Here is a 25434-nt window from a genome sequence, read left to right as displayed (position 1 = left end):
GTCTATAACTTACCCTTACGATTTTCTATTCATTTTATACAGGGTGTTTGTTCGTGAAGCTCAACCACAGGAATCTTGCTAACTATAAACGATACGAAGCCGATTAAAGTGGCGCACAGTTGCGTAGTATGGAGTGAAAAAAATAAGCCGGTTTTTCAAAATTCGACAACGGGCATATTTGAAAAATTTTTGAAATATGTCTTTTATTTTCGCATATTTTTGAAATTTGAAAAAAGGAATATTTTTGAATCCCAAATTTCGCAATTTTGCCACAACTTAACCGACCTCGTATATTCTATGGTTACCAAGATTCCCATGGTTAAGTTCCATTAATGGATACCTTGTATAAAATGAATAGAAAATTGTAACAATGAGTTAAAGACATTGCTCGATATCTTGTTATGTAACCGTAGAAATACTCCGTATATAGAACTTAAAGCAACAGGTGGTAGTTGCAGAACAAAGGATAAGATGGCGACAGTATATCTTGTGACGACATTTTTGTTGTTATTTAGTTCGTTTTTTCTCTAGTTTTGAATAAATTTACGTTAAGTATTTCATTAAATTAAGTAGTAAATGCTAATTAATAAATGAGAAATCCATCTGCAATTCTGTAATTTCCTGTTTAAGCACCTGAAAAACCTGTAAGTATAGTGTTACATTAACGAACAAAGTTGTGTATGACATTCCTCAAAAGCTTGCATTAATTCTAGTTTATAGCATGCCCATTAAGCTATAAATCTCAAGTTTTATTACTTTGTTATATGTTTTGTTACTGGAATGGAAATATTTGTAAAGAAAATTAACCATAAAAATAATATCAATAAATGTTCGTCTCCTTGCGGCTTTTTTTCATGCAAATGCACGATGATCGCGGCCCCTTCTAAAGGCTGTAAGATAATGGACTGTAAGCACGCACGTTACCAATTATACTCATATGTTTATAATATCTATTCAAGTCTAAATTTAGGACTCACAAATTCCCCTTTGAGTAAGCAACTTATCCTTAAGTAAGCATTTAAAATCTGTTATTTATTGACACGCTAAAAACTTTTAAAAGCTTAAGAAAATCCTGCTTTATTAATGAATAATCCTAGTTAATGAGTTTATGATTTGAACCAGTAAAATAGTGCAATGATCTCGAGATTCTCGCAACAGATTTCCTTACTTTGAAATGGATAGCCCTATTTATACCTACTTAGACAATATTGGAACATCATAGGAAACATCCACTGAGCTAGAAGTGGCTGACACAGCTGCTGTCACTAGTAGCCCCCGGGGGCTGAAAGCCTGATAGAGCTCCTTCACTAAGGCCGCAAAGTTAGCCTTGAAAAAAAACCTTAATTTCCTTTGAAACCTTGCACGTCACAGTACCTTATCGGCACTGTTCCCGCTGTCCCTCCTCGCTGGATATTCCCAATCGAGATCTAACCCATCGAATCCGTTTATCTGCACGAACTTCAAGGCTGAAGCCACGAACTTAGCCCTTTTTTTAGCGTCTGCAGCCATTGATGAGTACTTTGCAGAGCCCTCGTTCCACCCCCCAACGGCAACCAGTATTTTTATATCTGGATTTTTAATTTTGAGGCTTGCAGCACTGGCCAGTGAGCCTGGGTTTAATTGAGTGCCGTTATTTAAATTGTAATGTTGGGAGTATTGCGGAGAAATATACCTAAGCTGAAATCCAACCATTCATCCAGGGTGATTACCTGGGAAGTGGATGAATCCAAGCCTACAAAGGCGTAGATGTAGTGAGTGCATAAGTGGGCTGGAACGTTCGTAATTGAGAATTTTCCTTTTCCGGAGCGGTAGTGGGACCAAGTGCCATGGTAACAAATTACACTTGCTATAAGTATTTAAAAAGGTCTAAACAGATTTGTTGTTGACTCAAACACCTCTTGAAAATTGTGAAATTTGGTATAACGTAAAAACTAAGGTAAACAGTGTTATCTGTGAGCCTGTGTTTTATGCAATAATGGCACGTTGAGTGACAAGGAAATAATACAAATGATGATGATGAGTATATAGTGTAAACATGAGCCTTTGCGGCCCATTAGGGCCAGGTTTGACCCGTCTATCACGCCGGTTTTCCCCGCGGGATATTGATTTCTTTTATGTTAACAATGCAGAAAGTTTCCCTCAATATAAATATAATATATTTTTATACAGGGTGATATTTAAGTACGTGGCTAGATTTCAAGGGATGATTCTTTAAGTGACTCCAAGACGAAAAGTTTATACGAACGTAGTTTCGGTAATGCTTCGTTTTCAAGATACAAGGTGTGAAACGTTTTTTTATCGTTACATATTTTAAAAAAACTTCTAAATAACAAGAAAACGCAAACTAATACGACACTGAAACTTGGTGACAGTTTTTAGTAGAGTGCGAAGGAATTTTTTGAGCTGAAAATTGTTTTTCCTCTTTTACCAGTGGCGTGCATAGGGGTAATGCCGGAAATTTAAGAAAAATCAAACAAGAAAAATGCTTTATTTAAACTATACCATAAATAATATATTAGTATAAATAAAAATAATAACCATAAATAACATTGCCAAATTTCAACAAAATCGAATAAAGGATTGTTAAGATTTTTACGAAAAAACGATTTGGTAAAAAAAGTTTGACACCTTGTACCTCGAAAACGAAGCATTAACAGACCTATGTTTATATAAACTTTTCGTCTTAAAATCACTCAAAGTATTGCCCCTACAAGTTTGGCCACGTAGTTAAATAACACCCTGTATACGATTATTGTGCCTCCAAGGGTCAATTTGTATAAAAATAACTGGTGTTACTTACTGCTTTGAGCGACGCCCAACAATGTCATTAGGGCCAAAATAAGTTTATTAAACATTTTCCCACCTTTTGAACATGAACTATTATCAATAAACTACAAATCGTGTTTCCCTCAAAGTTATTGCTATTTATATTATCTTTTTGGGCCTATAATGAGTAATCTAATCTCCATTATGGGTCTGAGACCTAATCCTATTTAAGCTTTTTTATGGAGCCTTAAACGATCCGTTATGTTATTTTTTTAAATCTTTTTTTCTGGATTTAGCCGGGTTTTCCGTATATGTAGATAACTGAAGAGACATATTTGTTTAGTGATTAGAATAGAGGAATTCTCAGAGGGATTTGACTATATTTTGAATAATGGAATTTGTTTTTTGTTAATTGCGGAGATTAGCGCGAAATTCCATTTGGGTTATGTGAATGAGTAAATGTAAATCAGTCATTTGCAGATCGTAATTCTTCGTTGATACATGCAGCAATTTTGAACTCTGCGTTAATGGTAAATTTGCATTATTTCAACTCTTGAAAAAATCAAACATTTTCTTCTCACTCTCGATTACCAAATTTTGAAAGTTTTCGTGACGATTTTCGTAAAACCTTGTTTTCATTAAAATTTGCTACGTTCCCCATGTCTACGTCTATGTAGTCTACAACTTGTTTCATCTCATAAATGGTAATTTGAATGGTCCAATATGGGGTTTATATGTTTTTCTTCTCTGTCTCCTTCATCAATGTCGAATTTGCAAATTTTGAAAATTTTCGCGACGATTTTGGTAAAACTGAATATTTATATCAAAATGAGTTCGCATTCCCAACATCTACGTCTCTATAGTCCTTAATTTGTGTTATTTCAGGGAGGGCATTTTAAGCACCCCAATATGGGTTTTACACATTTCTCATTTCTCTCTCCTTCATCAATGTTAAATTTACAAGTTTTGAAGGTAACCGAAGTGATTTTGGTTAGACTCGAATAAAATTGCTGTAAAACTTAACATCTACATCGTTGCGGTTTAGTTTGCTTTAAATAATAGCGGGAATTTTAAACTTCTCACTCTATATTTTACGCGTTGCTTCTTCATCTCCTTAATAATTAGCATTGGATTTAAAAAATAATATCTTTCCACATTTAAACCCATTTACTTTCTCCGTTGCTCACATTTTAAGCCTTCAGACGTATTCTCAAGCATTATAAATCGGAGATATTTGTCAGAAGGTGGAAAATCCCAAAATAGCGTTTAATTAATATACAGTATGAAATAGCCAAATAGAATAAATTTAGTATCTACATATTTTGATATACATATGTGAAAAAAATATCAAAATACGACAATTTTAGGTTCTGAAATTACATCTTGCAACTTGAAAATTTTATTTTTAAATTCTATTCCTTTTGGGTGACAATTGCAAGTCCAAAATTTTTGAATTAGAAGTATAGGTTTGTGATACCTCATTTGAAAGGTCTTTTCATTCTCCATTCAAAATTATTTTTGTTTTAAACTTTATTGCAAGAAGTAATAGGAAAAAACCATAAAATTGACGAAATTCTCTACATCAAAATAAAAATATAATAACTAATATTATTTCGTCATTGATAATGCAATAAAATAACAAAACAAATCAATCTCAATACACTATGAGACGTAAAAAATGCATACCTCGAACTTTTTGGCAATATTCTAATCGTAAATAAGAATGTCCTCTAATGTTACTAGACATCTGAGGAGTAACCGATCTAATTGCAAGCGTTATTATTTTTCTTACATCAGCTGGATTGAGCGGTTCAGTTTTGTACACCATACTTTTCACGTGTCCCCACAAAAAGTCTAATGGAGTAAGATCCGGTGATCGTTCTCGCCATTCTAGCTATCCTCACCGCCCCATCAGTCGATTTGGAAAAGTTAAGACGATGTACCTGTCAGTATTAATATGGTAATGTGGTGGTGCTCCATTCTGCTGGAATCATATTCCATTAGCTGCAACTTGTGGGTTCGTTTGATCAGAATATAAGTCTGCTAACGTTGGTACAATATTATCCCGGAGCAGTGGTAAATAATTATCCCCATTCAAATTTTCCTTAATGAAAAAAGAACCTAAGATATGGTATCCAATTATCCCTTTTCAAATATTAACCTTTGCAAGGTTTTATATGTGTAAGTCTCTTATCCAGGGACGGTTGTCTTCAGACTAAAAACGATAATTTTGACAATTAACATAGTCATGAAGTGTAAACGTGCACTCATCATAAAATCTAGCACTTTCGTGTTAGATAACTTTATTATCTAACTTTTGCATTATTTGTTTACAAAAATACGTTCTTCTATCAAAATCATCATTGTGGAGTTCCTGAGTCGGTATGATTTTGTACTTTTTAGTTTGCTGTAGAGAATTTCTTTAATTATATACAAATATAATTTTTTTCCCTACTATTCTGTGCAGTGAAGTTTAAAACCAGAGCAATTTTGAATGGCATATGAAAAGACCGTTCAAATAGGTATCATAAACCCGTACTTCCGATTTAAAAGTTTGGAGGTTGCGACTGTCACCCAAAGGGGTTAAGTTTAGGGATGAAATTTTTACGTTGCAGGATGTTATTTCAGAATCAAAAAGGAACGCGTTTTAATATTTTTTTTACATATGTCGAAACACTCAGTTATTCAATTTGCTTTATTTGGTTATTCCACACTGTACAGGGTGTTCGGATTTGGAACGTTTCGACAGGAAAATCCCATTTCCCGGCTAGATAGGGAAAAACTGGCACACATGTGAAGAGTTCGATTTTTGAGAAAATATTAATGGCGAAAACCGCATTTCGATATGTTTACAGTCCACGGCGCTACAGGGCGTTTTTCAAATTTCGGCCATTTTCAAAATTCCTCATAACTTTTTTGTTTAGGACAATATTGAAGTAAAACATTCCTCAGGTACTTTTTCGATGTGATTCCAGTGGCGTGCTTAGTTTTTTGCTATAGCGTACCGTTTTGTCAAAAACCGACATAACTTTTTATTTTAAATGAAAATCACAGTCTGCCATGACTTAAAAAAAATGTCCATTTTAGACCGTTTTCAACTATGTAAGTCTATGGTTATTTTCAAAAATAGCTGAAGTATTAGACTTTTTGGGTTTAATTTCAAATTGGCTATGGCATCAGCTCTCAAAGTAACATTATTTATTTTGCATGTTTCTATGACAACAGTTGAATGCGTCAAGTTATTGGGTTTTTAATTTGGTGCGGTCAATCTGAGTGGTATGGCACCAGCAAGCCCCTCCCGACCACGAAAGGCCGCTGAAGAGCGATTTTTCTACCGTTTTTCTATATGTTTTTCAAGTTTTCCACGGTCGTTTAATACTTTATTTTGTTGCCCCATTCACCCCCGGCAAACTCCAATTAAGTTATCAATAACGGATTATGGCATGTTAACCACCCGAGAATGATTTATCAAACTTTGGTAACTGGGGCCACATTCCATAGATTGACTTGAGAAAGTACAATCAGAGTTTAATTAGAATGCCGTGTATTTGCCCTAACTGAACGCTGCTAAATCTAAGTGAGCGCCGGGAGTTAAATACATAAGTAGGAATGAGATAGACTGAAGCTCGGAGCATTCAGAGTGGCACGCAGGGCTTAATGACGAATTTGTGACCTCACTGCAAAGGTCTGTTTGCTTTTTGGTAGGTTTCTTCCACGTGGTGCAATTAAGACTAAAAGGGAAGCCAAATATTGGCAATTCGTTAGGCACTGTTTGAGCGTATTCCGCAAACGAAAGCTAATCCACAATCGGGGCTTATCCGACTTTACGTTTTATTCGCTAAAAAGGAGCTTTGAGCGAAATTACTGCGATTCTAAGCGCTTATCGATGGTTGCCTCGAATGCCGAATGCCACCTTCTGGATGCCCTTTAAACGTACCTTAATCTACTACGTTAAACTGCGATTATTCCCTATGAAGCAATATACACGACCTTAACAAAACACCAGTGACATCCGTGATGAATCGTGTTTGTGAACTATTTTTGGGCCCTTAGCAATCCCTTTATCTCGGACGATTTTTCCGCATCAATTATCGGGAGATCATTAGCACATGGTTTCCCTAAAAGCCGGATAATCCGCGTCTCTAAGTGCCACATTCCCGGCTGTCACCTACATTAATCCCTCGCGGGCGCAGCTCTAATTACATATTGTAAATCGCCATCAGAGGGACTCATTTTTTTAATCTAAAATCATTCATAACCAACCTTCCCCCCGGCCGTCTCCAGCACCCCCTGAACTCGTCAAAATCGATGGCGTGACGTCAGAGTGCGCGCTGCTCGCGACGCCGAGTGTCGCTTCCGACCGACGTCTTGTTAGTCGTGCCGTCTCGACCGTGCCCTCGCGACGCTATGCCTCTGTTTTGGAGGCCAATCTTCTTATTGGTTGTAGCTTTCTCAGTTTTTCCGTTCACGGTCGCCGATTTGTTCAGTAACTCCTTTCTGGTCAGGTTCAAACGCGACCTGGAACCTGAGGAGGCCCATCAGGTGGCGAAACGACATGGATTTGTTAATATGGGACCGGTAAGTTTTTGGCAACAGCTGGCGGTCGCATTTGTTGACAATGATTTAATGCGTCTAAGTACACTGAGAAAAGGAGCAACCCTGGTTCGCTCAATGCGAAAGTTTAAACGCACCTAGAAGGGAACTCTAAGTGTGCCGTAATCGAGCTTCGCTAAAAAAATCGAAAACCTCTAGATAAACCGACTGAAGCCGGAATCTTGAGTCCGATGTCCAAGAAGTCACCTAGTGGACTTTGATGGTAGACATTTATCGTGTCTAGAATAGGAATTGAATTTGGAGTCTTCCAACCACAGTCGTTTTTGTCCATGTACGTTATTTATCTAATTTAGGCTTTTTAGACCCAGATGAGGTTCAACGATTTGAAAATCAATTTTCTCAAGTTAAGTATGAATGCGATTTTTCGGCCGTCAGATTTCGATTTCATGAGACTCAAGTTTAAGAAATACGCACTGCACACCCGGTGTGCGTGCGACATCGACAATCTAACGGAGCTGCGTGCAACAATCATCAGGTGCGACACACTCACACTGAGGGTGATGATAATTTATGTCGTGTGTGAGAAAACACTCACACTTCGGTTACTCTGTTTACTCTGGTACTCACAAGACAAGCTACTCGCATCAAGCACATTACTGTTCAACGCAGGCCACTCCAAATGCTCCGAGAATCGTATGTTTGGGGCATAACTGAACCTAACATATGCTACGTTTCTGCGCCTAATTCCTATACATCATTAACCTTATTATGATTAGGTTTATTAGAATAGTAGAGCAACGTGCGTGGACAAGATTAATAACAGAGTTCGGGGCATTGTTCATTGTACCTGGTGCAGGTTTCTGAACTCGAAATAGAGACTTTCTTTCGTATTGAAATTTCTCGATGTACACCGCGATTTATGTCCAAAACTTAGAAAATCGCCCTAACGTAAATGTGCCCGTAGGCGATCGAGTGGTGTCATAGGGTGGCGCCTCCAAGCTCGTTTACTTGCCAACCCCCGCGGTTGCGACGTTCAAGAATCATTTGACCAAATTAAGGGATGTTTATGTGTCCGCAGGGGGTGCTAGTGGCCTTTTATCATTTCCGCGAATTTTTTCGCATTCCACTAACGCCAGAAGGATTTATTTACTTTTGAGCAATTTCTAACTAAACTCGATCGCTCGAGGAGGTCCAGATAAGCAAAATCTTGAGACGCCGCCAATTGTTTCATTATCAAATTTACGTCAGCCAAACTCGATTACTCGGGCGGTTTGTCTGATTATATGCGCCACAGTTCAAAGGGTTACTTAATACCCCCTTTGGGCATCGATAATATACGCATTTGAATCTGGGAGTTGGGAGATTAATTAACCCCCGTATTCACCGTAAGCCCTCAAACCCGGCTTAAGTCTCAGCGTGGTTTAAATTGCAGCGTTTAGATCTAAGGTTCCTTAATGGAAGCGCGCGCAAATCACCCTGGACTTGGTACGTACTGAGTTCGAGGCCAGCAGAACCCTTTTGCCCCCCCCCTTCCCCCACCTTTCTCTTGGGGTTGTTTTCACCTGTAAAGTGGGGAATTTGAGGAGAAAACAGAGAACTGCCATCTTTCACAATTAGAATCATAAATTGAAAATTATTGTGAAAAAAAAAATGAATTTAAAAATGTGAATAATCAAGATGGCGCGCATAAGAATAACATGGTTGATGATGATGGTTGTGGAAAATCGAAACGTTGAAATATGACATTGCCAGGTGGTAGAAGCTGAGCAGAAAAACGTTTTTCGAACATTTCAGTTTTCTTCGAATATCTGTGTAAGCCATAAGGATTTTTGAAGTTTTAAAGCGGCATTTTCTTGAGCTCCAAATTGCACAACTTTGTCCCAACTTAACCAACCTCGTATCTTTGATGGCTGCCGAGATCCTCATGGTTGGGATGCATAAATAGGTAGTCTGTATAAAAGGAATAAAAAATCATGAGAGTGAGTTGTAGACATTTCTAGATTTCTTGTTATGTAACCATGTAAAGCGCTCATACCCATATATGGAATTTAAAGGAACAAGTGGAAGTTGTAGAAGAAACATTCTCGTTCTTATTTATTTCATCTTCTTTCTCCAGTTTTAAAGAAATTTAAAGGGTCACATTAGGTGTTTGATTAAATTAAACAGGATGCTAAGTAATAGTTAAGAAAATGAATCTACTGGGTGTCCCGGAAAATAAGCTCCATAAACGGACGCCCTGTACACTACATACATTCGACTCTAAATCCGGACGCTGAGACACTTTACTGCCAATCTCTTGAGCAAAACCAATCACAAACAAAGCATCGAACCCCTTGAAAGATAAATCCACAGTTCAATTCTCTCCCGGAGAGAAATCAATGACGACTATCTCTCACTCTCTCTTGACGTCATTACTTTGATAAAGGTGACATCACACAACGGATCATAAACAGATAATCACCTTTAATTGCCTCATAACACTGAAGTTTATTGCTTCCATTCGCATTACAATTAGCAGCAACATTTCAGGGAAATATCAGGAATTGTTTTTGTCGGTACCATTCCGAGAAAACAGAAATAAACACTATTTTCGACACATGAAAACACTGTCCTTAGCAAAGACCTCAGTCAAGCCCTATCGACCTGCTTATTAATGCAGATCTCGATGCAGTTCCACTTGCATCCACTTAAGCAGGGCTTAAGCGGAGGAAGGCGCAAATAAAGGGGCCTTATTGGGGACTTTCACCTTTCACTCAGTGCAAATTCAATTTAATGCCGCCCCGATCGTGCTAACTGCACGCCGCTTTGCTTAAGGAACATGACCTGGGTTTAGCTGCTTTGGATTAGAGAGAAATGAGGGTTTAGGGATTTTCGCTTTATTAGAAATTATGTTGGGAAAATTGAGTTTTTTGTTTACTCTTTATGTTTTTGCGAACATTTTTTGTAGTGGGTGAAGGTAAAAGTGACTTTTTGAGGTGTCTTCAGAACGTGTCAAACTTGTCGGCCATTTTGAAAGACAAGTGTCAAATCCGCCGCTGCCATTTTGCCGAACGAGGTCCAATTTTCATGGGAGATTTGAGCATTTAGGTTTTCCGCTAATTTAAAATATGTTTTCATCGTTCTCCTCTGTATCGGTAAGTTCACTTTAGCAACATTGGCAAAGCAAGTTTAATCAACACTTCCAAAGCAAGTCGCTCATTCATTTTGCAAAAGGAACTGTTAAACTGCTCGTTGCGATTTTGCTAATTTAGTCTTAATTTTATGCACTACTTAAAATTCTCCACTAATTGGAAAAATATTTTATCATTCTCTCATTTTTTCTCTTTTATCTTCTTATCAACGATATTTTTTCCTTAAATGTCATTAGGCATTACTTTGACCACAGTGGCAAGGCAAGTCTGGAAATGTCGGAGATTCATTTTACAAAAGCAAATGCCAAAGACACCGTTGCGGTATTGCTATTCCAAACTTTTATTGTGATTCTTTCATTTTTCGCTCGGATATCATTACTTAATAATACCACCAAAATATTTCCGACAGGGCCGTCTGACGTCCAAGTATGTTAAAAAATAAATGCCAAACCCAGATTTGCCATTTTGCTGATTTCATTCAAATTTTACTGTAGATTTTTTAGTAATTTGAAAAATTTTTTAAAGCTCCCCTCTATCTTCTTCTTAAGCGTCACTGTCACATTTACAACGCTGGCAAACTAAATCTGGCAATGTCACACGTTCGTTTTGCGAGAAAATGCCAAACACGGCGTTTCCATTTTACTAATTTAGTCCAAATTTTAAGGACTATTTTTATTATTGTATTAATTATTACTATTTTTTTGAGATTATCCACTGATTTGAAAGAACTTTTGGCATCCTCTTTTCTTCTGTGTGTGTGTGTCACTTGGCTGCTATTACCAAAGTGTCATTGTCAATACTAGCAAGACAGGTCTAGCAATGTCAAACATCCATTTTTCAAAAACCAACGCGCTTGTCGATGTAAGTATAGTCTTTTATTGTAATGTTCTCTTTTTTCTCTCAGATATGACCACCAGAAAACACTGTCAAAACATTTCCGACGATTCCGCCTGTCATTCTGTCATTCAGGTGTCTTAAAAAAGAAATGCAAAACGCAACGTTGCCCTTTCCCCGGCTTAGTCAAAACCATACAGTTTGAAGATTTCAGCATTAATTTGCAATGTTTTGTGCATTAACCCCTCACTATTAACGTTCGTTAGGTCACATGTGCTTACTTGCACATTCCACGAATTTACAACCATCGACGATAAATAATATTCAATATTGAACCCGAATTTCCATCTCGATCATTAATCTGAGAGCACACACATGGACACCTACACATGCGGAATCGTTATTAAACCCAGTGCAAACAATAAATCTGTTCATATTATTAATCTATGACAGGGCCAACAACAATAATGCTCGATAAGGTTTCGGGTTTTCTCCTGATTCGTCGTACACAAGGAGTAACATGGAAGACTAATAATAAAACAATGTAAATATTTGTTCCATTCTGCGACAGGTCCTCGAGTGGCTTCGAGTGGTACCCACACTCCATCTGCGTATACACACACAAGACCCTCTAAAAACTGTTAAAATCGTAATTATCGAGCCGTAATAAAGTGCCAAAAGGCGGCCGGAGAAATTGGAACTAAAATTCAATTTACCGATGGAGAGCTTTATGAATATGAAAATTACCGCTTCGGGTTAATAATAATTGAAATATACGAGAGAGGGTCTCCGCCTACGAGAAAGCGATGGTGACGATTAGATGTTTTTCTGATATAAATGTTAAGCGTAAGAGGACGTTACGTCAATTTATTTGTGAGAATTGTATAGGGTTTCAAAGGAGGTAGACAAAAATTTTCTGCTCTGAGCGCACTGGAACGATAGGCTGAACTAGGACGCAGAGTGGCATTACGGAACGCATCGAACTAGTTGACAGATCATTTTCACAGTTTGACAGCATCTTTGCACTCAGTGTGAGTCCGTGCCGATATACAGAATGGGCGCATTCTAAAAATCATAAAAATTAATATTTGGCAACTAAAAGTTGATTGTAAATTTGAGAATGTTTGAATAATTGGGTCCATAACACATTAGGTCAACTCAGACGAATGTTTTTTTTTTATTCAGGACGAATTTTTTAGAAAAATTCGATTTTTCCTCACCTAGATGACTTCTAACGGTGATAAGGAAGCGTCCTGAACAAAAAAAAAAAAAAACATTCGTCTGAGTTGACCTAATGTGTTATGGACGCGAATAATTTTCTGCTCAAACTAAACTTGAAAACACCAGCACAGAAAGTGCCATCGAGGACCAGAGCGCGTGCAGTGACTCGGATTGCTCGATGACGTTTGTTTATTGCTTGCGGATCATTTGGCAGAAAAATCCACAGGCCGACACGCTCGAAAATTCTGCACTTGGTGGGAACCTCTATATCCCCTTTATTGCATGTCAAGCGTTCAAACATCGTGCATTTAAATTCGAAGCAAATACGTGGATTATATCCGCGCGTGATACATGAGTTTGGCAACTGATCGAAATCAAGTTCAGAAATCCTACACTAAGTGTGAGTGCGTGTAGGGCACACCTTCGGGTGTGCATGTCTAAACTATCCCCGTTAGTCTCGCGTAGTTCTTATTGCTAATTTATAGACGTACAACGTTTCCTGAAGTGGATAAAAACTCCCGCATTGAAAACTGGGTCTTAAGTCAGCTTACTGAAATCCTCTAGACGTCACTGCGGGAAATCGGCTTTGGGGCTTAAATTCGGATGATTGCTGCCGCCGCTAAAGCTCTAAATTTAATTGGGGAATTGTTGCAGGTCCTCCAGTCCCGTTCAGAGTACCATTTCGTAAACCACGCCCTGCGTCCTGCCCGGTCCAAGAGGAGCATCACTCATATGCGCAAGCTTAAATCAGATCCTCTGGTAAGTAGAGAAAATGCTCTCATAAATGCTTCTCTGAAGGAAAATTGCATAATTATTCAAGAGCGAGCGAGTTATGAATAATTCCAGCCAAATAATCGTTGTCTATGAGCTAACTTTGAGAGAACTTTATTTTTCCATTGTTGAATCGCAGATTCACGCTGCGATCCAACAGCCCGGTTTCGTGCGGGTGAAAAGGGGCTACAAGCCCCTGAAGGTAGAGAATTTGGTGAAAAATATCGAGCCGCATCAGGATCCCAGCGACCCCTATTTTCCCTATCAGTGGTATTTGAAGAACACGGGTCAGAATGGCGGAAAAGCCAAGTTGGACCTTAATGTCGAGGCTGCATGGGCGCAGGGGGTTACGGGAAAGAATATCACCACCGCTATTATGGACGATGGTGAGTTTTTGTTGCAGAATAGGGCTGCAAACAACCGTTTTTCCAAATTTTGATCTGACGCCTTGTCGCAACTAGTTCAAACTGGTTGTGAATGGTCAAAAACTCGTTTTCATTTAAACGGCTTTAGATAATAGTCATAACCACAAGGTCCAAAACACACCAACCTTAATTGAGTTCCCGACATTTTGCTTAAAACAAACATCCGGCAACCCTGTTTACAGCAACACAAGTGTTTGATTGCCTGGTTGCCTGCTTTCAGGATTAAAAGACCTTAAAGCGGCGTTGCCGTTTTGTGTTTCTGCAACTTTCTAGCATTTGTTCATGTGGTTGTTGCCAGATCTAATTTCAAAATTTGCTTGAATATTTCTGATAATAACGCCTGAATAATTCTCTTAAATATTTCGGTTAGTTTGACAACATCTGATTTCTCCTGTGTGTGTTTTTTTTAAATTTTCTTCCTGTATGTAGAAATTCTTCAATTTTCAAATTGATTTTGACAGACGTTTAAGAGAAAGAATAATCAATTTGGGCAGCATTGCGTTCACCTTTGACCGTGAAGTATTAAAATGTGCAATCGCACAAAAAAGACTATTAAAGGGCTCAAAAAGTTGTGATTTGCTTAAAAAACACATATAATTCATTATGTTTCTAGTCAAATCAGAGAAAGTGAGGTTAATCTGCATCACTCCGCTTTTTTTATTGGTACTTTAAGACTAATTTTTGACATATGTCAATGTTGCCCGATATAACTTCAAGGCTTGTATTTCATGTGTAATTCCTGAACACTTTGGTCGATTTTCACTCAATTTTTTTAAGGGAAAGTTGTTGAATCGCCAAGCAATGTGTTTTGTTTGTGTGTATTTTTTTTAAAATTTAACAAAGCCACATTTAAGCCTCGTACTTCATGCTCAAGCTATCTCGTACTTCATTCATGATCAGATCCTGAAAATTTCAGTCGACGTTGATAAAACTTCTCGAGAAAAAAACTAGTTTGGCAGCATCGCACGTCTCTTTTGTTTAATCTGTGTTGTAATGTATACCATTGTTGCCACGTGTAATGTCACGCTCCGTACTTCGTGTGCAACTTTTTTGCGCTTCCCTAGATCCGCTCCTGTTATTGGGCAATATTTGCCTCTTTTGTGTGCCAGGTTTCGAATGAATGAAAAGTCTCGGCTTTGAGTGCGATGTTTTGAAGTAAACAGCCCTGAGGCGCTCCTGAATGGGCTTCAAAGGAAATAAATATGGGAAAACACTGCGTGAAAAGGTTTCACATTCTCGACAGGTTGTTTCTGTTCTTACGAGACCTTTTCCTCGATTTTTCAAAGTTTCTATAATTTATCGTTTATTCCAGGTGTCGATTACATGCATCCAGATTTAAAGTACAATTATGTAAGTTTTTCATTTTCGTTATAAAATGATTCTTTTTAGTGTTTTCTTACACGTTTTAGAACGCTCAAGCCAGCTTCGATTTCAGTAGCAATGATCCATACCCGTATCCTCGATACACCGATGATTGGTTCAACAGGTAAGTAATTAATTCAATAAAAGCTTTTTTAACTTTATTGTTGCCATATTTGAACTGCATGGTCAACAGCTCGTTATCGCGTTTTTTTTTAAATCTCGATAACGTTTGTAAGGGCATTTAAAAACGAGATGTTTATCTATTGAGCAATGGCCAATTAGAGGAAAAGTAGTAAACATAGTTGTTCAGTGGTTTTTTAATCGATCAAGATTTGTTCCTCGGCGTTCAAGTGGCGTTAAGAGGGTGACGAAGGTTTTTTTAAGGTTCAAAGTCTAAGCAGCTCCGGAGATTTAATACGCATGGAAACATAAACAAATCAGTTCAGTACAATTTTACAATGAGTTTGTTAACGTTCGACAAATAACTAAAAACAAAAAACATGCGTGATGTTACCACAAAGATGTTTTTCCCCTTAGGCGTTGCTGAAGCCTTAGATGAATATCGCATTGATTTCATGAATACAAACTTCTGATCCGTTTAAAATATCATTCGGTACGACCCTAGTTTCATGCACACCCAACTGGGAATCTGAGCATGAGACGCACAAATTTCGCAATTCTCGCAGATCTTAAAACTCAATATAGAAGAGACAAAAAACCAATGTTGCCATTTAGTGAATTAAGACAAAATCATTTCAAAATTTTTAGGATCAAGGCATAAACTTGAACTTCTCGCAACCTTAACATAAGGTTAAAATCAATTTAAAGTAGAAAAAAGGAGAGCTGAAATGTTGCCAGCTCAATCTGTCGTGCTAGAAGCAGATATTGCTAGAACAAATTAGTCTTTTCTTTAAAACTGATGTAAAAGATTTTTCAGGTTAACATGATAATCAAAGTTTTGAACTTAATGCCGCAACAATGGTAGGTATCAGTGCTTAAAGAAACCATAGAGGAAAGTGATGTTACCACACTGTCGTTGTTTCTTCGGTGCTGATTTTTTCGTGCCCAACACGATGTTGCCATTTTTTTGCTTCAGATAGACATATTAACTCTTCAGAGCTTTTTGGGCTATGACTTGAATCTATCTCTAGAAAAATTGGCACCTATCAAAACAAGTTTAAGCGACGTTGCCATCTTTACTTATTTTTATTTTGTTTTCTTCTTTTTAGTCACGGTACCAGATGTGCAGGAGAAGTGGCCGCCGCCCGAGACAACGGCATCTGCGGTGTAGGTGTGGCATATGACTCTAAAATTGCAGGTAAACTCCCGAAATCACTGTACCACATCAAATAACAACTGTTTCCGGGCTATGAAACTTTCGCGTTTGCTAAATCTAATTAGGGTTTCGCTTTTTCTGGGTCAGAGGTTCCCCACAAACGCAAATTGATTGCCGAGGAAGTTATGTGGCTCTGTTTTGAGCAATTTTCGTGCACGTCAAAATTTGTAAGTGTAGGGTAATGGTGGCGCCACCTTTTAAGGACGCATTATGTATGCGACAGTCGTCACTCACAACGGAGGATAACTGAATTATTTTAAGCCGCTTCAGAAGTTACCCCTTTTGGAATATTATTTATGGATTTTGTGGAGGTGTCTGTGAGTCTAAAGGTCATCGAAAACATTGTGTAGTTTCAAATTTTTCTTTTTCAGTATAAATATATTTTATATGTATATTCTATAGCATTGGTGGGTTAGTTATCGAAAGACAAAGAAAATTGTGTTATGTGGAAAAACACGCATCTGAATGATGTCACTATAAGTCATGTTTTTCTCCGAATTTTGAAGCTGACGAAAATGGCGTTGAGCTTTTAGGAAAATTTCGCATATAACTGACGTCATCGACACAGTTCTTTTTTTCTCATATTTTGAAAATTACATAAATTAGGTTGTTAGACGATGGAGCATCTGAGAATTGTCCCTGAAAAGTAGAATTTTTTCAGATTTTAAAACTAGCAAAAATTGCCTTGAAGCCGTGGAAAATTCGTATGTCGGTTATGTTACATTCTATTATAACTTATGGCATTTTTTCGGTACTTACACCAGTGCGTATTTAGTACGGTAATAGGGCCAACTTCCTTTGACAGTCTTCGATTTATTGTGACATCTGGGTGGCTGTCATACTTCGTGCGCACTTTTTGACATTGAAGCTTTACTAGTTGCCTGTACAGGGCGAACAAAAATTTCACGCTGCAATTCAGGAAGTTTCATAATTAGGTCCTGTGACAAATAGTAAAAATTCGGGAATTTAAAAACGGACATACTGTATATATATATATATATATATATATATTATAAAATAACAGTGACATAATAATATTGATGACTGGGAACAGGACCTCATTCCTATTTAAAACCAACGTAGCTAAACGGCTGCTGTATGATCGGTTAGCCTACGAAATCCAGTGTTGCCGTTCTCACTGTTATTGGCTGAAAACACAAAAGAATATTTTTTTTAAGGCATTCGAATGCTAGACCAGCCGTACATGACTGATCTAATCGAGGCTAATTCAATGGGGCACGAGCCGAACTTAATCGACATCTATAGCGCTTCCTGGGGCCCCACCGACGATGGTAAAACCGTGGATGGTCCCCGCAACGCCACTATGAGGGCCATCGTTAAGGGGGTGAACGAGGTGAGTCTTTCCCCGGTCTAGAGTACGAAATGCCCGTTATTATTCCGATTTGAAATGTTTTATGAGCCCCCAAAGCCTGTTTGCGTGGCAGTTTGAGCTTTTTTGTTGGGATTCGTGTGGGCGGCGGTATTGTGGAGCGTCGGCCTTAAGGTTTAAGTGTATTAAGGACGGAAAGAGGTTTAAGGATAATGAGGGAAGTTGTCCAAAATACCATCAGACGTTTAATATAGAATTCTTCCGTGTTGGAGTAACATTTATTATTCTTGGTAAACGATAAATCTCGGCACATATGGGGAAATTCCTCCAGCTTCGAGTCGTTTTATTTATTATATTCATGTTATGTTGCGTGGCGGATCGATACTTCACGGGAAAAATTTGGGTGATTCAAGGAAATTCCAAAAGCCCCGGTTTACTAGTAATGTTTAAGGCATTAAGCAGTTACAGTGCTCGAAACATCTCGTTAATTAACCCCGTCGGAACTGTTTTTTTAATCGTGTTTACCATTGGAAATTGAGCTAAACCTTTCCCCTGGGTGATCCCCTTCATTACGCCTTTGTTTCGCTTAGCCGCCAAAATAAATTTACTTAAAGAAGGGATTTTGGTACAAAAATCTTTATAAAATTATCGGTACATTTTTGATATTTATATAGAAAGTCTCGGTAATTGTAGGAAATCTAGATTTATTTCCAGGAAAACCTCCCAGAGTGCTCTATTCATTTTTCTGTATCTCACACAGGGACGTAACGGCCTTGGCAACATTTACGTGTGGGCTAGCGGCGACGGTGGCGAAGATGACGATTGCAATTGCGACGGTTACGCTGCCAGCATGTGGACAGTGAGCATCAACAGCGCCATCAATGACGGCCAGAATGCGCACTATGACGAGAGCTGTTCTAGTACCTTGGCTAGTACTTTCAGCAATGGGGCCAAGGACCCCAATACAGGCGTGGTAAGTGAGGTTATGTCATAGGTCTAAGGTTACTTTTGCGAAGTGCGCACGGGTTTCAGGGCGAATGCGGGCAACCAAAAATTGCATACAAAATGACCGATATTTAGTATCAGAGTCACGTTAGGCAGCCATTCTGACGTACCTTGTGCACGGTTTTTGATCTGACATTCGCCACACAAATACTTCCAACACACAAAAGCATGCATCACTTTCATCAAGCTAAAATATATCGGGCCATTGATATGGCTCAGACACTATTCGGTACTTTTTTCAAAACTGATTATTGCAAACATTCTATTCACCATATAATCAAGAACAAACAATATTAATCATTTAAGATAAGCGCGTTCTCCAAATCTAAATATTTAGTTATCTCTCTGACAATTTTTATTTTAAAATTATAAAAAAGCATTCACTATATTAATTATGAATTTGCTCTCAAATTCCATATTTATCTGTTTAGACGTACATCCACGGTCGATAATTATTTAACTATTGAAACAAAAAAAAACGCATTCACCAGATTGACGGGAACTTTGTTCTCCAATAATTCTATATTGTATTTTCATTTGTAGTTCCACGCAGATTAACCATTGTGTCAACCATGCTCTTCGTTGAGCGTTAGCTTCTAGCTTATTCACTAATTTGTCAAGATTCAATGTAAAAAAAGAGTCCATATCACTCAGATGCTTTGCTGTTACCTTTTAAATAATTATCTAAATCCGTATTCCTTTTGACAAAAAACATTCGACAATTTGTCAAGTTCAAGACAAAATGGCGGACCTTTTCCACTGTCATTGTTTTTATAACATTTTGTTATATAAATTAAGCCGTCCATTTTGACGAAGATTGAGCACTCTTTTTAAATGCCTCAAATATGCAAACAGGCCCTTGCTATTGAATTTTAACTTTTATCTATTAACTAGCACTTAACCGAAAACACCACGAATACACGTTTTTACGACCAGCTCTAAATTTCCTCATATTCTGCGCTTAATGGCCTCTTTATATTGCCAGTAATGCGAGTGTGTGCAGGGCGCGTTTAAACTTCATCCAAGCGACGTTGCCAGGAGTTTTAGGACGCATTTAATACACGATATCCTGGGCAAGGTGAATTATTGTGATTTGGCCCGAAACGGCTCAAAACAAGGTCCGCACTAAGCCTGGGAACGTGATAAAAATTCAAACGGGAATTGAGTATCCCCAGTTAGTTTGCGATACCCGATGATTAATTCCATCTTAATACAAAACTATGAAAAACACGTTACGTGCCGCGACACAGCCTTATTTGCATTTTTATTGCTTGAGAGGGTCATTTTAAAGTCAACAAGGGAGAAATATTGTTGACTAGATTTTTGCATTTTTAACGATGATAAAGAGCATAGCATGTGTTGAACTAGTTTTTTTTAATGGTCATTCTCTCGACAACATGGTGAACGCGCCTTCTTTGAAATCACTATGAAAGTTTGAGTTTTGTAATCATTTCAAATCATGCTTTTCGAGTTGAAAGGTGATTTGGTTAACATGGTAAATGTGATTTATTGTATTTACTTAAAAAATTTGCAGAACCGTAGTATTTGTTATAATTTAGCTTGAGAATCTGGTGACTGGTCATTGAACTATACATGAAAAACTTGGAAAGTACATTTTTTTCTAATATGACGAATTCGTTTTATTGTAATTATTTTCTATGGCTGAACGGCATCTGAGAGGTATGGGCTGTTTTAACTAGATAATCGATAAATACACTTATCATAAATGCTCAAACAATTAACTGTGAGACTGGTGAATGGATACCAAAGTGGATATAAAAAGCTTGAAGAGTGAATTCCTGGTTAGAATGAGTGCGTGAATATAAAAAAAATAATGTATCAAAGGTGTGTAAGAGATTAAGAATGTTATAAACTGAGAATGCACTTGTCGCTATTTGTTGAGTGCTGACACAATGATGACAGCGCATCTAATAAGTTTGAACTTTAAAAACGTTGGAGAGCAAATTTCTATATAGAAAGGGATTGACGTATACGCTGCTTTCCAACTATTTGACGTTGACACAATGGTGACTGTGCCATTTTTATAATTTTTGCTCTACCCATATAATCGTTTTACGGCCTTAAGCATCTAATGGAGGTTATTATTGAGGTCTCGAACGCATTAAAGGGGACATTATAAAAGGGTCGATAAACAAAAAAATAAGCTTCCTCCTTAATAGTTAATTATTGATATTAAACATAATAAATTGACTTTAATAGCTTACAAATGAGGCCTTTCCAACTTATCGGTGAACGTTATAGAATTTTACTTCGCATATCCTTCGAATTTGACTCAATTACTCTGTACAATAACTGCTCTGTGGCAACAAATATGAAGAGTAATATTTGCATTAAAACAGTCAAATTCAATGAAGTTTCCATGACTTAAATTCCCGAGGAAAATGCTTTGTAATGCCAAATTTACAAAGGTGGAATTTTCTGGCGAAAAGGAAATTTCAAATATTTAATCTCGAAAGGGAAAAGCACGTGAATGCGAAATATTTAATATATGACAAGCTAATGCAGAATGAATACGTAGAACGTGCTTGACTTTCGAGTTTTGTTCGAAATGTAAATCTGCTTTTGTAGGCTACGACTGACCTATACGGAAAATGCACGACCACCCACTCGGGAACCAGTGCTGCAGCACCAGAGGCTGCTGGAGTGTTCGCTTTAGCCCTCGAAGCAAAGTACACACATTTTTGCACTTAAAAGGGCAATGTGACACTTAAGACGTTTCAGCAAAAAGCTCACTTGGCGCGACATTCAACACTTAACAGTTCTGACCTCAAAGCGCAACTCCCTCTTTGATGCGAAGGGCCGCTTTCATTGGACGATGAATGGAGTGGGGTTGGAGTTCAACCATTTATTTGGTTTTGGAGTGTTAGACGCAGGCGCCATGGTTGCTTTAGCCAGACAGTGGAAAACGGTGCCTCCACGGTACCATTGCGAAGGCGGCTCTGTCTCAGAGTTAAAGAGAATCCCCACTCGAGGCTCGGTTATAATGAAGATCAACACAAATGCGTGCAAGGGAAATAACACAGAAGTTCGCTATTTGGAGCATGTACAAGCAGTGATTACTCTGAACGCCACTAGGAGGGGGGATGTTGAGCTCTTTTTGACGTCACCAATGGGGACTAGGTAAGTTTGATTTTTTTGGATATAAGACTGGTGTTAATTGGGCCTTTTAGGTCAATGATCCTGAGCAGAAGACAGAATGACGACGATGGTAGAGATGGATTTTCTAAGTGGCCTTTCATGACCACTCACACGTGGGGGGAGTGTCCGCAGGGAATTTGGACCTTGGAGGTAAATGTTAACAATGTTAAAACCTATGAAAATTTTTTTTTTCAGGCGAAATTCAACTCGGAAGTGCCGCAGGCGGGATTTTTTAAGGAGTGGTCTCTGATGCTGCACGGTACTAAGGAGCCGCCCTATACAGAGTTACCGGTTTTGGATCCGCACTCGAAACTGGCCATCGTGAAAAAAGCACATGAAGCCAGCTCCAAGATGTAAAAAAAAGAATTTAAAAAAATTAAAAAGAAAAAAAAACAGGAAGAGATTTTTTTGTATTTTACCTATTTCTGGGGTGTCGCTTTTTCTCGGTTACAAAAACACATATCTGAGATAAAGTTTTTTTTGTGAGACACCCTGTATGATTGGAAACAAAAGCTTGTGATTTTGAGATGAAATTCCAGAAGGGGCGCAATTGGTAAAACAATTCCACTTCCATTGTTTCATTGGAAAGTGGCAACGATGTCTAATCCAAGATGGCGACGACCTTACAGACAAACATGAATACAAAAAATAAAGTCAAATGCGCCCTCTGATGCACCAAACCTGTAGCTATACTTAAAGCGAGACAAGAGTTCGTAGCGACGTTGCCACTAATATTAATTGCGCTCTACCTGGGATGGATTACCCTTCGTTATAACGAGAGAATATGGTTTAAATGTCTATAAAGATGATTGATATATTTTCTTAGAGACGAGGACTATGTGGCACTCTCTATTAAATAAAAAGTATTGTAGTTTTAGAGGCTGGTTAACCGTTTAAAAGTAATATATCATAAAGATATACTGTCTATTTATAGCGTTAAAAAGTAATTAAGAACTTACAGCATTACTTCAAAGCTCCCCGATTCGGGATGGTGCCGAGGTGGACTCAATTATTTCCGATCGAAACTGCTTCTTATTAAAATGCTTTAGCGGTATTTAAATAACGTTTAAGAATAAAAGGAATTAACAAAAAAATGACCAGTTTTATAATAATTGTGTAATAATAATACTGAATAGATTTATTGGATGTTTTGTATAATTTGCCCGCCCCTCAAAACACATAATTGTACATACAAGATGACGATTATCCACAAAAAAAGTGTAAAATAAACAGAATAAAATATCTATACACATCCACATCAACGGCTTTTTATTTAATCATTTCAAGAAGCACGAAAATAGTGCCCAATCATTAGTAATTCTAAGACTACATGTCGAATACATGAAACTTCAAAAATTTGGTACTCTAAAATTATGAAATCAAGCAAAATAATTGTGTGAGAACGTAATTTTGAATTGCAAAAACTCTCAAGTTTTCACCAAAAAAAAAAAAAAACGCTCACATTCACACTGACACATGAGCGCATATTAGCGCTCTGCTTCCTTTAATGCGAACATACTGATTATTTTCCAATCTATTCACTTTTAAGAATTGATCTAGGAGAACGTAAGTGTCGCTATTGAAATAACGGTTTGTAATATGGGTATTCAGCAAGAGAGAGCGTGTTTTCACGCTAATCTTTGTCTTTTGGCTGGTGATATCAACTATAGTCATGCAAAGTGCTGTCTGTGCGTAGATGTGCACAAGAAATTATAAATTACTTTACATTGGAAAAGACCACATTATCTTAGGGGCGTGATTAAAGCGATTTTAAAGCACAAATTGGTGAAAATCCCCAAAAATTATTAATAATTAGTATTTTTTTATTATTGAATCATCCACAAAGTATTATTTTTTTAGTAGAGAAAGTGGAACAAATAAATGACCTAAAGTTATTTGTTTCAATCTCAGATATTACAAAATTGAATAAAAATAAAAAAGTACTTTTTGGATGCCTGAATTCATCAATGGATATGTGCAAAATCTCTTACCTGCAAACTCTCTCTTTATCACACTCTCTAGTGAATTTTTCCAAACAATGAACTATACAACTCATTTTTGGCCTCTTCTGTCCAACTCTGGTTGTCCATTGGAGCCATAAAATTTACCAATTTAGAGTGAACTGCATATCTGTCAAACCATCCTTATTATATACCACAATAATTATCCCAACAACCTAACTTACCTAATTTTCCTCCCTTTCGTGGCTCTAGTATCAATTTTCCTCTTCATTTTGCTTCTTAAATTTTGCAGCTGGATCCACTGCCGGCCCAACTGCACTGAATCTGTGATATCTGCAGATTTAACTTCAATTAGTTCCCTTAATAGTTGATGGTAAAAGTCTGTATCATCAAAGATTTCACTGTTATATTCCTCCAACAGTTGTTTCAGGTCACCATTAACTTCATTGCTTTCTTCAATAATTTTATCCTCTTCTTCTTGACCCAGAATTCTGAACTCACTTCTCTTAAGCTGTGTCTTCTTTATGAGCTTTTCCTTATCTCCTAAAATATGCTCAATTTGGCTTACAACAGACTGAGATTGACCTGAGTTCTTTGTAACTGAAAGTCTTGTTTTTGTGTTCCAGTTCTCTATTACTTGATTTCGATACTGCTTGTAATTTGTATGGAAACTTGAAATGTCATCTTCATAATCAGTAAGTCTGCACTTTTTTGTGGGCCTTAGTTCACTGTCCAATTCCTCATCTTGCTCATCTTCACTGCTGCTGGTAATTTCTTCATCTTCATTCTCCTGTTTTGAAGCACTATTCCTTAATTTCTTTGTTTCAGGGAATTTTTTCACCATCAATGTTTGCAATGTTAGAAGTTTATCAAGGACATTAGAAATACTTTTTTGTGTTTGCTTTGATTTTGTCTTAAATTCTTCACTCTCAAGGCTCATTTCCTTATAATGAATTTCTTGAGGCATTTTGTTCATTGACAATAAGCATTTTTGCATTTGAATTCTCAATTCCAGTAAATTTTCCCAAATGCTCAATTGATTCCTAACACATAGCCCTTTTTTGACTTGATCTGATTTATTAGCTTCACGCATATGTTGAAAATTTGAAGCTTCTTCTTTTTCGACATCTGACTGATTTTCATGTGAACCCATAACAAAATCAGAGGTCTCATCCTCACTTTCCTCAGAAAGATCTTCAGATTTGGTCGAGTCTTCTTCTTTCTCAGGTTCTGAAAACTCATCTGAACTGTCCTCCTCTTTAAGCCCTCTTCGACTTCCTGTTTCCCCTGCATATCTTTGATCTACATCAGCTAGCAAATCAGCATTCACAGTTCTGAACTTGCTGAGCAAAGCCTCTTCAGCCTCATCTGTTTCTTCGAAATTGTCAAGTTCTCCAAGTGTGGCTTTGGAGGTATCTAAATGTTCATCATCAGAATCGAACTGGGAGGGAGCAGCGGTCAGTACTCCAGCAATTTTATCGGCTAGCGACACTTTGGTTGACATTTTAATCATTTTACGTACTTTAAGGTACCTTAAATCACTTTAAATATGTCTAAAAAACCAAAAAACTGAGCGAAA

The 25434-nt window shown here is 37.5% G+C and overlaps 3 protein-coding genes across 4 annotated transcripts in view; 1 reads left to right on the top strand and 2 right to left on the bottom strand.

Moving 5' to 3' along the window:
- LOC136408751 (probable chitinase 10) overlaps positions 1–2843 on the bottom strand; it is a 7749-nt gene extending 4906 nt beyond the window's left edge. Inside the window, exons 1-4 of the mRNA XM_066389895.1 lie at positions 2801–2843; positions 1673–1846; positions 1375–1610; positions 1199–1326 (exon numbers count right to left, since the gene is read on the bottom strand). Coding sequence (XP_066245992.1) covers positions 1199–1326; positions 1375–1610; positions 1673–1846; positions 2801–2828 — 566 coding nt within the window. The 5' untranslated portion in view covers positions 2829–2843. The remainder of the gene's footprint in view (positions 1–1198; positions 1327–1374; positions 1611–1672; positions 1847–2800) is intronic.
- On the top strand, positions 553–23148 carry amon (amontillado). Of its 2 annotated transcripts, none has more exons than XM_066389847.1 (12): positions 553–644; positions 13161–13265; positions 13417–13663; positions 15015–15052; positions 15112–15188; positions 16294–16382; positions 17579–17754; positions 18491–18703; positions 21325–21425; positions 21478–21876; positions 21927–22044; positions 22090–23148. In XM_066389847.1, exons 2-12 carry the CDS (start codon positions 13239–13241, stop codon positions 22249–22251), a joined length of 1647 nt encoding a protein of 548 aa, XP_066245944.1. In that variant the 5' UTR covers positions 553–644; positions 13161–13238; the 3' UTR covers positions 22252–23148. The 2 variants fall into 2 exon arrangements, with proteins under 2 accessions (XP_066245944.1, XP_066245943.1); XM_066389846.1 differs by lacking the exon at positions 553–644 and adding an exon at positions 7126–7344.
- On the bottom strand, positions 17426–25434 carry LOC136408717 (protein AATF-like). The gene is made up of 3 exons (XM_066389851.1): positions 24080–25434; positions 23886–24024; positions 17426–17548 (listed from the first exon to the last, which is right to left on the bottom strand). The coding sequence occupies exons 1-2, from the start codon at positions 25366–25368 to the stop codon at positions 23913–23915; spliced, it is 1401 nt and encodes a 466-aa protein (XP_066245948.1). The 5' UTR covers positions 25369–25434; the 3' UTR covers positions 17426–17548; positions 23886–23912.

This window comes from Euwallacea similis, chromosome 4 (assembly GCF_039881205.1).
Source record: "Euwallacea similis isolate ESF13 chromosome 4, ESF131.1, whole genome shotgun sequence".
Taxonomy (NCBI): domain Eukaryota; kingdom Metazoa; phylum Arthropoda; class Insecta; order Coleoptera; family Curculionidae; genus Euwallacea; species Euwallacea similis.
Note: the sequence above shows the minus strand (reverse complement) of the source record. Positions and strands in the feature narration are given on the sequence as shown.

Excerpts from the sequence above, each read along its gene's own strand:
- amon (XM_066389846.1), top strand. The coding sequence starts at position 7,174 with ATGCCTCTGTTTTGGAGGCCAATCTTCTTATTGGTTGTAGCTTTCTCA. Across the intron at positions 16,383-17,578 it reads ATATGACTCTAAAATTGCAG|GCATTCGAATGCTAGACCAG; the intron begins GTAAACTCCCGA and ends ATTTTTTTTAAG. Across the intron at positions 18,704-21,324 it reads AGGACCCCAATACAGGCGTG|GCTACGACTGACCTATACGG; the intron begins GTAAGTGAGGTT and ends CTGCTTTTGTAG.
- LOC136408717 (XM_066389851.1), bottom strand. The coding sequence starts at position 25,368 with ATGATTAAAATGTCAACCAAAGTGTCGCTAGCCGATAAAATTGCTGGA. Across the intron at positions 24,025-24,079 it reads ACGAAAGGGAGGAAAATTAG|ATATGCAGTTCACTCTAAAT; the intron begins GTAAGTTAGGTT and ends ATGGTTTGACAG.